The sequence below is a fragment of the Choloepus didactylus genome, chromosome 21 (assembly GCF_015220235.1).
Source record: "Choloepus didactylus isolate mChoDid1 chromosome 21, mChoDid1.pri, whole genome shotgun sequence".
NCBI lineage: Eukaryota > Metazoa > Chordata > Mammalia > Pilosa > Megalonychidae > Choloepus > Choloepus didactylus.
Window position 1 is genome coordinate 48,784,254 of NC_051327.1, and position 13,045 is coordinate 48,797,298.

General features: G+C 52.3%; 1 protein-coding gene across 2 annotated transcripts in view; it reads left to right on the top strand.

Moving 5' to 3' along the window:
• The window catches only part of GTF3C1 (general transcription factor IIIC subunit 1), a 94,976-nt gene that overhangs the window by 79,084 nt on the left and 2,847 nt on the right, over positions 1 to 13,045 (top strand). For both annotated transcript variants that reach the window (XM_037813954.1, XM_037813955.1), the window contains 7 exons: positions 90 to 183; positions 4,694 to 4,866; positions 6,362 to 6,649; positions 7,452 to 7,711; positions 9,075 to 9,355; positions 11,285 to 11,837; positions 12,601 to 12,652. In XM_037813954.1, coding sequence (XP_037669882.1) covers positions 90 to 183; positions 4,694 to 4,866; positions 6,362 to 6,649; positions 7,452 to 7,711; positions 9,075 to 9,355; positions 11,285 to 11,837; positions 12,601 to 12,652 — 1,701 coding nt within the window. The remainder of the gene's footprint in view (positions 1 to 89; positions 184 to 4,693; positions 4,867 to 6,361; positions 6,650 to 7,451; positions 7,712 to 9,074; positions 9,356 to 11,284; positions 11,838 to 12,600; positions 12,653 to 13,045) is intronic.

A 13,045-nucleotide genomic window follows, 5' to 3' on the forward strand; every position in this document is an offset into this window, starting at 1 on the left:
TTTTTTTAAATGACATCTGACTCCACCAAGGTGAGTGTTGCCCTGTGATCCTTGGCCTCATGCTGCTCTGCCCCTCCTTTCTCTTTCAGTGTGGACGATATCCACTTTCTGGTGCTCCAGAACCTAATCCAGAGCACACTGGCCCTCTCCGACAGCCAGATGAAGTCCTGTCAGTCATTTCAGGTGGGTATCAGGCACCCAGAGTCAGCTTCCCGGGATACTATGGGAGGTTTTTCTCACATTCTTTATAGCTGCAGAGTCTCGGGGGCCCTATTTCCCCCTGAGATTCCAGTACTTGTTTTTTTTCATCTTTATGGGGACATTCAAAATCCTTCCCAGTGCTAAGGTTTCAAGTCTAATTTTAAGACGAAAATGAGACAGAAGAGCAAATGAGTTGTGACAAAGGAATTGAGAAAGTAATTGGGCTATACAGCATAAATGTTCAAATGATAAAAACAAGCATGGCAATATTTTGATTACTAGAGATAACTGAGCAGGAAGGCTGCCTTCCTGTGGGCAGTAAGTCTTGCATATCTCCCAAGAACATAGTCGGTCTTCATGTTGCTTTATCATTGTTAAATGAGGATGAAAGAGAGAAAGGGAAATCTCATTTGAGCCTAGGATGTCAGTGGTATTATTATCGTTTTACAAATGTGGAAACTTGAGGTTCAGAGAAGTTAAAATATATATATGCCCAAGGTCACACAGCCCATTCGTTAAACCTGGGTCTGTTTAACTCCAAAGCCTGGAGATGCTGAGACAGTCATGCTCGCCAAACCGGGGCTGCCCAGGAGATTATGCTCCTTTGTTTTGAATAATAACAAAAATAACTTCCAAGTAGAACCTATTCATTTTTGTGTTTACTTTCTAACTCTAAAAACCAGCTCTTCTGGCTTGTATTACCACATCAACCCAGTTTGGAACATGAGGGGAAAAAACAACCTTAAAAATAAAGGGGTGATATTTTCTAATCTTACTGAGAGGTTTAGACTGGTGGGGTCAGAGTCAGCTGAAGAGCTTGTTCAGCCTGTGGACCCCCAGGCCCTCCCCCAGAGACTCCAGTCAGGGGTGCAGTGGAGTGAGGCCCTGAGAAGTGTGTGCACCCCCGTCCCCAGGTTCTGATGCAGGGGATCCATGGATCAGAAAAAGTTCTCCTTGGAGATGCACTGGTGTAGATCCAGCTTGGGTGTTGCTAATATTTCCCAAGCATCTGCTTGCTACTTTGGCCACAAGAGGAATAGGAGTGAGTTAGAGAAAATTTAAGGAAAATACTCGGCCAGGTTTGAATGCAGTTCTTCGGGTTGCCACCCTTGGCATCTCACAGTCTGGGCCAGACCTCCCCATATGCAGGTCCGAGGGTTAACTTGCTCTTTCTTGTTTCAGTTAACCACCTTGAGTTGCGTGGTATCTTCTTCCATGGCATCTGGGGACCACAAATCAGGGAGGTTTTCTTTTCCCTGTTTTATCCCCAGGGAAGTGTATACTTTTCAGAGTGGGAGGCTGGTATCAGTGTGCCACTCCTCTCTTCCACCCAGTGTTTTACAGAGGATAAAAGTGAAGCCCTGTCTGAACCTACACGTGCAAAGAATGAGGACCAGATGGAGTGGGGCAGGAGTCTCAGTCAGATAGCCTGTAGACAAGTCTGGCTCCTGAATTTATTTTGTTGGGTCCACATTTGTTGAAAATTTTTTTTTGCCTAATTTACTACCAGCGTTGCACCTACAATTCCTAGTGGTGTGACTGCAGAGATCATGTGAAGCCCACGTGCCTCAGTCTTTTTCCCTTGAAAAAGATCACAGTGCTGGCTCTCGTGGCTACACAAAGAACTGGTCTGGGCAGCACCCCACTTTTGTTGGGGCACATGCCTGTATCCTGGTTTCTTCTTGGCTGGGTTCCACTTTGTCAATACCTGCCTTGTCCCTGCACATGTTCGAGCTGAAGGCCTCCAGAAGGGAGTGGATCTTTTGAATTAGCTTTCTTATCCAGGCCATGATGCTCCTCTGTATCTTCAGAAGTGTCGGGAGCTGTGGCTGGCCAGTGAGCTTGTCTTTCACCCACCCACCTGGCTACATGGCATGGACTTTCAGCTCTCCTGCTCAGCAGTGGTTTAGAGCTGGACCAGACCTCAGGGATCATTCCAACCACCCCTCTGAAATGAGAAAACCCAGGCCCAGAGAAGAAGAGAGCCATTTTACAGGCAATTCATAGCAAAGCCAGGTCCCCGCGTTCCAGCTAGGGCCTTGTCCCCTGCATCGTGCTGCTGCTGGTCCTTCCTCCTGTTCTGTTTCCAGGTGGTAATGTGGACTCCAGTGGGTGGTAGTGCCAAAGCCATAGTCACTCTCCTCACCCCCGAGGGGCGTGGGAAGTTGCGTGAGAAAGGCCACCTGGGCCTGGCACCTGCCCCTCCCCACAGCAGGAAGCACGACACTTCCTTGTGACTCCCTCTGACCTGGCAGTGCGTCCCGGAAGGCCAGTCAGTGGTGATGCCAGAGGCCCGTGGGATCCTACTAGGCTCTCCCTGCAGCCCCAGGTTTCCAGGAAGTGGAGGCACAGGGTCGTGAGCATCAGCAGGCAGCTGGGGCTTCACTGTCTATGGCAGATCAGCTGCTTAGAAATCCTACAGGATGGACCTGGCTCCCCCAACTCTCCTGTTCATGGCAGCAGTTGTTTATGAAATGGAAGAGAAGAGCAAACGCACAGAAGGCTCTTCACAAGAAGCCAGACCCCAGCTTCCACACAAGTTCTCTGGGGGGAAGGGATGATGACATAACAGCAACTCCCTCGTCTCTTCCCTCTGCCCCAGGCAGAGTGCTGCTCCCTTAAGGCCTGGCAGTCTGCACACCCAGGCCTGATGTATATGGGCTGGCGAGAGAAGTCAAGGGTGAGTGCAGGCCTCAGTCTGACAGGACCCGGGGGTCTCCAGAGCCATCTCTCCAGCTCTGGGAGAACATCCTCTGCAATGCCCGAGACCCCTGACCTCCCATGGCTTTGTCTCTTGATCCCCTCCTGTCCCTCTGTCAGAAGGAAAGCATAGTGATGAAATTATAGGACTCCAGGCAGGAGGCCTTCTTCTCTTCTTGGTTCCAGCCCCGCCTAGTGGTGTGACCTGAGAGATTACGTAAAGCCCAGGTGCCTCAGTCTCGACCTCTGTCACTCAGAGGTCCTGGGCACCAGGCTGTCAGAGAACCCCCCAAGCCTAAGATTCTTAGCCCACGATGGAGATATTTCCTGGCCAGTGCTCTTGAGGAGAAAGTCTAGTAGGAACTCTCTCAGCGGCTGGTGGATGAAAACATTCACTAACTATTGGTTGGTTAAACCAACCTTTTGCAGAAAATTGGAGAAACAGAAACCCTGCTGGTCCTTTGTGTTTTTCTTGCTATGGGCAGGGTTCGTCCAGGTCCCTGAGACCCCACCAGCTGGGGCATGAAGGCACATCGGTGTGGCCAGCAGGAGGAGCCTCTGCAGCCTGAGGCCCAGACACTGTCCTTCCACACTGTTGTGGGAGCACCAGCTTCATGCTGGGATCTCGGTGCTGCTATAGCAGCAGGCAAGGGAGTCAAATCTGTGCTGTCCTGGGACGTCCATTCCAGTGGAGAAGATAGACGGCGAATAAACACATGAGGTCTTTTCAGATAGAGAGTGGCTCTGGAGAAAATAAAGCGGATAATATACTACAAATGACTGCAGAGGAGCAGGCAGGGGAAGGATTTGGTTTTTGGTGGGAAATATTTGAGCTGAGAACTGAATGTTGAGAAGAAGTCAGTCATTTAGAGATTTGGGGGTGATGCTTTCCAGGAAATGGGAGTGGCAAGTGCAAAGGCCCTGAGGTGGGAATGGCTGCAGTTTTCAAGGAAAGTAAGAAGTGCATGAGACTGAGGCATAGGGAGCTGGGGGTGGAGTTGTAGGCTACGAGGTCAGAGTGGTGGGCGAGGTGCAGCTCGTGGGGGTCCTGGCGATCGTGGGAAGGACTGGGTGGTGTTCTGAGTGCAGAAGGAAGGCATCAGGGGTTTTGAAGCAGAAAAATAACCTGTGGTCTGATTTAGGTCTAAAAGGATTACTTTGGTTGCTGTGAAGGTGAATGGTAGGTGGTAGGGGTTTAAGAAATGTAGAAGCGGTGACACTGGCTAGCTGGACCTGTTGGTCCAGTCCAGCTGAGAAACAAAGGTAGCATGGACCAGGTGGTGGGAGGTAGACATATTTTGAAGCTAGAGCCAAGACACCTACTGACAGGTTGGATAAAGGGCAAAAAGAAGGAGTGGCATTAAGATGATTCCAGGTTGGCTCCCAGTGTCTTTGTATCTGAACAAATAGGATTGAGGGCAGACAGCCTGCCTGGCCTTCCCCTGGTCTCTCAAGGTGTGAGGTGATGGAAGGACAATGACCCGCAGTCAGGGTGGCTGGGATCCTCCAGGGTCTACTCCCCCCACCAAACAGGTGTCAAGCCTCAACCTGCCCCGACACCAGGTGACAGCTCTGACTTCACTCCCCAGGTTTAGCTGTGACACCCCCCCCCACCAGGTGTCTGCTCAGGCTCCCTCCCCCAGGTTTCGCTCTGACCCCCACTCCCCCAGGAGTCAGTTGGCTTCTCTATAAGTGGCCAGCTGTCGCTTCTGTGCATCCACACATTCCAGCTCCTTCCCTCCCCTGCCACTGGCTGGAGAACTGCTCTCACCCGTGCCCTGCCGTGTTGCAGACTTTCCGCCTCTACCAGGAGTACAAGGACCAGATTCTCCTGAAGGCCTTCATGGAGTGCCAGAAAAGGAGCCTGGTCAACCGCCGCCGGGTCAACCACACCCTGGGCCCCAAGAAAAACCGGGCCTTGCCCTTTGTGCCAATGTCGTACCAGCTCTCCCAGACCTACCACAGGTGAGTGTCACCCAGGAGCCCACTGGCCGGGCTGGTAGAGGGCAGGATCCCAGGTCAGAGGCTGAGTTGTGCCCCTGTGAAGAGCACAGCTGACATACACCATCATCTTCTCCTGGGCCCCGAGCGGCCTGGGTGGCCCTGGGTGCTAACGAGCTGCCTCAGCCCCACTTTGCCTCCGCCTCCTCGCTTGTGAGGGGAAAAGCGCATGCAGTATCTCGTGTTCTGGGCCTCTGCCATTTGCAAGTAGTTTTTCTCCTTTTCTCCTATCAAACTGGGGAAAAGCAGTTTTTCATTTGATAACTGATCCAGATTTAAAGTACATCTTCTTTGTGGGGAGTAATCTCAGTCTATGATTCTCACAGTTCAGAGATGCAAAAAGTCACCCACTTTGCAGGTTCACCTCCTTCCTTTCAAAGCTGCCTCATGTTTTTCTGACTCATTTTGGTTCAGCGATCTCAAGGGTGGTTGGGAAGGCTGAGACACACTCAACAAATACCCTTCCCAAGCTCCCTCCCGAGAGGAGCACTCCTCGCAACGGCTTCATGCCTGCAGCCGGTGCTGCGGCTCTCTGTTGCCCATTTGGCAGTTTGCACCACTAGCCTCCTAAAGCACATGTAGAGGAAGTTGTTAAAATATTCCTGAAGAGTTTCTCCCCAGCACCGTTCCTTGGCTCTCCTCATTGTCCTCCTTCCCAGCTCTCAGACCTATGGAGGCTGCATACAGAAGCCAGAAGACCACGAGTTTGTTTTTGGTTTCTTCTCTCCCATCTCTTTGTGACTCCAGACAGTTCCTCCTTTCCTAAATCCTCATTCCTAGTGACCCCCAGTCTCCTTCACCTTCCTGGGGAGCAGCCTGGTATAGTACAAGGAGCCGTGGATTTGGAAGCAGAAGACTTGGGTCCAGGTCCAGTGATGTTGCGAACATGAGCAGCTTTTCTGGACTGCTGCATCCCTGTCTGTGGCCCGAGGGACAGGTAGTCAGCAGATCAAGAAGACTTCTGGGGCTCTTCCCTCTGATCTCTTGGATTGCTTCCCTCTCTGTCATTCCAGATTCATGGAAAAGTACACTTTTGGATTGACAGAGGCCAGGACTTGGCTCACTGCCATTGCCTTATAGACAATGAAATTGAGCAGATGTGTGTCCTCTCAGCTCTATATGGGGTCAGGGCTGTGGTTTGTTTAAATGTTATTATAAAAAAGTACATTTATCTTCCCCCAATTCAGTAGCTTTTTGTAGTGAGTGCCCATGGGTGTCAATCGCTGGGTGAGGCCTCAGGGATACAGTGTGAAAAGACACACCTGCCCAGAAGGTGCTTGGGAGGGCCCTGCAGCTGGGCTGAAGTTCAGCCTTCATCTGAGAGGGAAGGAGGCTTTAGAGGAGAAGATGGCGTGTTTGGCCTTGACCACAACGATTTGAAGTGCTTGTCGCCCGTCCCCCCAAAGGCTTCCACTGCCCCATCCTCTGTGAGGCCCTTACCTTCTTTTCCTCTGTATAGGATTTTTACTTGGCGATTTCCAAGCACCATCTGCACAGAATCATTCCAGTTCTTTGACAGACTCCGGGCTGCTGGCCAGCTGGACCAGCCTGATAATTTTTCCTTCAAAGACCAGGATAATAACAACTCCGCAAATGACCTGGTGGCATTTTCTTTGGATAGCCCTGGAGGGCATTGCGTGGCTGTCCTAACCCTTTTCTCCTTGGGCCTCCTTTCTGTGGATGTCCGGATCCCAGAACAGATCGTAGTGGTGGACAGTTCCATGGTGGAGAATGAGGTCATTAAAAGGTAAGCGCCAACGGCCCAGCGGCAGGCCAGGTGCCTGGCACGGTGCTGTCCTGCCCTGCAGTTGGAGTGGAGGCACTCACAGGCCCGAGCACCGCCCTCTCCTTGCGTGGCTGTGGCCTTGGCAGTTTTATTTGCTCAGTCGTCTGGCCTGTATTCATCCAGCACACATTTGCTGAGTTTTTCTGCTTTGTGCCTGGCTTGGTGCTGTTAGACACTGGCTGTACCGAGTCCTGCAAGGTGCAGGCCATGCCTTCAGGGAGCTTGCAGGGATGGGGGTTCCCGGATCTGACTGCTAGGATCACAGTGTGGTATGCGGGAAGCCTCTTGCTGGTGCCGCCCAGTGTGTGCAGATCAGAGAGGGAAGTGATGTGGCTGTCCCCAAGGGTTGGACTGGTGTGGTTTGGCAGGGAGGGGGAACGAGAGAAGGTAGGATGAGGCAAAGGTTGCTTGAGGGCATAATGGCTGAACTGGGGTTAATGGAAGAGTGGGCACTTCTGGGACACAGACATAGGAAGGGTTTTCCAGGTGAAAAGAACAGCCCTTGCCAAGACAGACATGTGCAAGGGGTCAGCATGGCCTGTGGGAAGATGGAGCGAAGGGAGAGGAATCTGGAGCATCAGTCCCCGCTGGACCTCCTGGGTCACAAGGGCACAGCCAGATACCACGGCATGTCCATAGCTGTTGGGGGCTGGTGCCAAGGCCGAACTCCAGAGGGAGATGTTCTTCCCCACAAGAACTAGCCAGAGCCGTAGATGGGCCAGCCCTGGGCTCGGTCGGCTAGGTCTCAGTCTTCTTCTCCTAGCTTGGGAAAGGACGGGGCCTTGGAAGATGATGAGGACGAAGAGGAGGACTTGGATGAAGGCTCAGGGGGCAAGCGCAGGAGCATTGAGGTGAAAGCCCGCCAGGCCTCGCACACCAACTACCTACTGATGCGGGGCTATTACTCCCCTGGCATCGTCAGCACCCGCAACCTCAACCCCAACGACAGCATAGTGGTGAACTCCTGCAAGGTGAAGTTCCGGCTCCGCTGCTCCCCCGTGCCCACCCACCTTGGGCCCACTGGTGAGTGCCCCCCTGCTAGGGCTTGGGGCTGGGGGGCAGTAGATGGGCCATAAAGACTCTTAGGCCCATCCCACCACCCAAGACTGTGAGACTCCCCTCTATGGCCAAGGGAGGAAGTCATAGCTGATGGTGGCTGCAGCAAAAGCAAAACAGAAACAAAGAAAAAGGCCTCGCCAATTTGGCAACTAACCTGAGGAGTACATGTCCTCTGAGACGCCTTCCCCAGGGGACCACGTGCTAGGGGTTCCCACAGATTTCTCCTCAAGTCCAGTTTCTGAAAGTTAACAAGATCTGGCCAAACTGGGCCCTCTTCCTGTTCAATGACCCTTGAGCCCCAAAAGTGTAATAACAGGTGAACCTTTTAAATTGAGTTTAAAAGTTTGTTAATCCAGTTTAATTTCCCATGTTCTCTGTTTTTCTTTTAATCAGTCATACAGGCAAGTATTAAGAAACCTAGCAGAGAGGGGCTTATAATGGAAAGCAGCAGCCCCCTGCCCACACCCCAGCCCCTGCCCTGCTCGCCGGGGTAACCTGTCACGGTTTCTGTTCCTAGTTCATCTGGTGGTTGCCTCCGTAACACTAAATTAGACATGTTTATGACATTTTTAAGCATTCTCTTTTGACCTTTGCCATGAAAGGTGAATCTTTAGCTCATATTCATTATCTTGTTCATTTTCAGTTTTTACACTTTTGAGTTCCTCTATTGATTATCTTTGAAACTTTAAATAACTCACTTAAATCTCTGTTTCCCATACCCTCAACTTCAGACAGTGTCTCCTCCCACTCCGCAAAGTGGAGGTATGAGGGTCCCTTCCCTTCCCGCTACTTCCTTACCGTTTGCTGATGATGTTTAATGTTGACTCCATAAACATGATTAAGTGTTCCATGCTTTGTATGGAGTTTGAACAGGGCAAAAAATGTACTGAGAGCCTCACAGGTTGTGGTCTTAACAGAGACATTTTTCAGAGGAAGCAGAAACCAGCCCTGGCTAGCTTACGCAAAGGCAGGAATTCATTGGAAGAGCCCCGGGTACCTCCCAGGGGTATCAGGACGGTGGGGGCCCGGGCAGCCGCAGCAGAGGGCCTCCCTTCCCGAGCTCTGTGCTTGAAGTGCTCAGACCCCAGCCCCCGGCCTCTGTGTCCTTCTGTTCAAGTCTAGAGCAGGAGAATCATCCAGCCTGGGAATAATCTAGTCAGGAATCCAGGGCCACGTGTCAGAAACCCCACTGCCTGGTGGTCACTCGGGCTGTCTGGGGAGTAGTGAGTTGGCACTGGCGTGGGTCTTGCCTGTGCGTTGCTTGTGCCTTGGCCTGGGGAGGGGGGTTTTGTCAGACTGATTCCCATCATCCTCCTCATCTTTGCAGCCATTTCCCTGGCAGAACTGACAGTGGGAACCTCCTGTCTCCCTGACACTTTCACCAGACTGATAAACACCCAAGAAAGCACCTGCAGCTTGGACGAGTTTGTCCACCAGGTGGAGCTGTCTGGGTACAAACCTGAAGATGTGTCTGCCGCCTTGGTGGTCCAGAGCGCCATCGCGGCCACGGGTTGCTTTGGGGTTGACAGGGAGGAGCTGAGCAGACAGTTCTCCGCCTTTGGGAAGACAGATGGCGAGCGCACCAGGACGATCACAGACTACATCCAGGTGAGCTGGGCTGTACGTCAGCCCGATGGAGCTCAAGCAGAGTTTGTGGCACGCAGGCCACATGCACTGCAGCCGGGCATGCTTTGGGCCGGACGGTGTGCTTTTTAAAAACATTTTATTAATTGTCATCATTTAAAAATCAGGAGTTTTCTCCTAAAGTTCAGCTTCTGAAAGGTACAAGATTTGTCCAAACTAGGCCCTCTTCCTGTTCAATGACATGAGCCCAAAGAATGTAATAACAGGTGGACCTTTTCAGTCGAGCCCCCTTGGGGCTCCCGTTTATTAGGGAAGTTGTTCTCTCATCATTAGTAAGGAACTGGTATCCTTGGCCTGACACTCCTCTCTTTCACCTAATAGCAGAAGTCACTACCTATTATAAGCTCACCCCATTAGCACTCCCTCATCGTGTGCCAGCACCACAGAAGCTTGGTGATAAGTCAGCCAGAAGGCCCGCTGACGTGGGGGAGCCAGGTGCTTCTCACCCCTTGCTGAAAGTCTCCTCGGTTGCCGTGGTTTATGGTTTAGGGAAGCCTAGTGGTTCGTCTGATTCCTGGAGTCTCAAGTCAGTTATGAAACATTCCAGAGCACGGACACACGGGTTTAGGAGATGAGTTTGTACAACAGTGTTGGAACTTGCCCACCAATATTACTCATCCAAAACTTCACAGCTCTCAGGGTAGAACCAAAACACAGAACCACTCAAATGTCTACTGACTTGGCGCTGTTGATGTAAGTTAAGGCACATGAACTCCACAGGCTGCTGCTGAGCATCCATTTGAGGCATTAAATATGGAGACTGTAGAAACTAGGGAAAATGTTGTGAAATAACGCTAAGGAATCCCAAAACCACATTTACCCGAAAGCAATGTAGCTGGTAAAACAAATCTGCACACGTGGGCGCTGGCAGGCCGGGCTCCCTGGGCGCTGTCAGTGGCTGAGTGGCTGGTGTGGGGACTTTTGCCTTGCACTATTCATGTGGGGGGGACTTTTGCCTTGCACTATTCAGTGCAGCCAGGCACTGCAGACTCCACAGATGGGGGTCCCTGGAAGAGGGACAGGGGGTCCCCAGGAAGCCCTCTACCTCTTACTTCCCCAGATTCAAAATGGACGTCAAACTCAAATGATTTCTTATGAGTGCAAGAAATAAGAGAGGGACAAGAACACCATTCACATGGTGTTTTACTGTTCATAAAACTCAGAGAGAGATGGTGATATTCCCAAGGTCCTGGGTGGTGGGGCCCAGGTGCCTGTCCTTGTCCCTCTTTGAACTCCCGATGCCATCGATTGTCCAAAGGTGATGAGTCAGGCCTAATGATAGCACCCCCAGATGGCTAGTGCTGCAGCAAACCCTCCTCAGACCTGCAAGATCAGGCTGTGAACTGGGGCAAATTCGTTGAGCGCTGAGTTGTGGTTTCTTTATATAAAAATAAAAATGAAATTGAACCCCTGTCTGCCTCCCAGAGTTGGTGCATCTCCTAGATAAGAACAAGGATGTTAGAAACAGGGTGTGGTATGAACATGAGAGGAGTATATTATCACTCAAGTGAGAGTAATAACAGTTTTTGAGGAAGATCTTGGGAGTTTGGGGGTATTGAGTTCTGTGGGAGGACATTGGCCAGGCACATTTTAAAATTCATGTCAGCTTTGAGTGCACAGCTGTATTTCTAAGAAGTTTGCATATCTGACGTTTTACCGGGAGGCACACCAAGGCCTAGAGAGGGAAAGAGACGGCCCTGGGCTCTCATGGCTGGTCAGTGGCAGACCCGGAGCTAGAAGCCAGGTCTTTGGTTTTTGTCTGGGCTTGCCACTTGCTCAAGACACTTAGAAACATCCAGCAGGAGAGACTGCCCCCCACCCATCACCCGTCAAGCACACCCTGACAACCTGGGTTCCCAGGCAGACCTGGTGTTTGTGTCCTGCTTTTCCTAGGACCTCTTGGAGCGACACCAGGTGCTGGAAGTTGGCGGCAACACTGTTCGCCTGGTGACCATGGCTTCTGCCCAGCCCTGGCTGCTACACTCGGTTCATCTAAAAGGCAGTGAGGATGCCGACAGTCAGAGAGAAGGCTCCCCAGCCAGGCCCCTGGAGGGGCCTTCCAGCGAGGAAAGCCCCTCTGAGGGGCAGGCCCCACCTTCTCAGGGCCCCCAGAGCACCAAGAGATGTGCCAGCTCGGCCAGCACAGACCCCGCCAGTCAGGGCAGGGAGACTGACTCAGAGAGCATCCAGGAGCCCCCCGCAAAGAAGCCCATGCTCCAGGACGTGCGCTTGGCCCCCAGCCCCGGGCTCAGAGCAGGAGAGGGGGCAGAAACCCAGGTCCCTGCTCTGCCTGTAACCCCCAAAGACACAGGTGAGGGGGGCCCTCCCCCAGGAGCATTGGAGGCTGGGCAGGAGGACCAGGAGGATGTCGGGACACCCAGCTCCCCCGGCCAAGAGCAGCTGAGCTGTTGGGCTGAACTTCCAGAAGGCTGTGAAGACCCCAGAGGTACCAACCCTTGTCCCCCAGCCCTCCCAGTCTCTGTCCTCAGGCCTGATTGGCCAACATCTTCCTCCCAGATCGGGAACCGCCACTGGGCAGAAAATGGGCCTTGGACTGGAACTTTTCATAGCCTCAGCCTTGAAAGGGGAGTGAAGATCTCGCCTCTCCCTTTCCACTAGAGGGCAGAAGACTCCAGAAATCAGGCTCAGATCTTTCAGTTACAAGTGTGAGAAAGAGTTCTGGCAAACAGTGTTTGCTAGAGTTATCTGATGTAAGAGGTAGTGACAGAAATGCAAGGGTCTTCTCACATTTTATAGGTTTTGGCTGAAACTCACCCTTTATCTCTCATGCTATGTAAATCCTTTTATCTATAGTCAACAGTGGCCTTTTTATGTGGTTTCTAAAGCTGGTTTGTTTTATGGGGGCATTTTTATCCAAGGTTTTACACATACAGCGTTTGTTGTTGGGGCTGCTGGATGGGACATAGAGTCTCATTAGCTTCCCCCGATGGGGGACCCCGGGGGCCCTGGGAATGAATGTGCCCACTTGGACACTGTGGTCGGTTCCTGCTCGGCTCTGAGTGCCCTGCTTCCCCCACCAGCTCAGCCCCTGCTGGAACGGTGGCTCCACGAGGAAAGGGATGGGTGTCCTCCTCTCACCGCTTTAGCCTGGTGTGTGCCTTGGACTTAATAATTTGTTGAGTGACTAGAGAGGACGAGGTGGACTGGCCCTTTCTTAAGTTCCTCACATCTTTTTCCTCTTCCATCAGGTAGTACAGAGAGCTCTGTGGCCGGCAGCCTCTGCCAAGCAGCACGGGAAGGGTGAGTGTGTCACTCTGTTCCAGGTGGCCTGGGGGGGGTGTGGAGCATGGGGATGTCTGTTCTCAGGATTTCCGGACAAGGGGCCCCAGCCGGAGCCACGTGGAGGCCTCTCCTTGAGGCCCAGCCTCGGGCATGGGCCTTGCACCCTGGTTCTCAGCACCTTGGATTTCACCCAGGGGGACTTGGACACGTGTGGAGCTATTTGGGGTTGTCACCCTCACCAGCATGTAGTAGATGAGGGACAAAACTGCTAAACATTTACAGTGCCCAGGGCAGCCTGGCACAACAAGCCGTTCCACCAGCATGCCCATGTAGGCCACATCCCTCTGAGGCCTCCTCACAACCCACAGGCGTCGTTCCCACTTCCCAGCAAGGACAGGGCCCAGAGAGGCC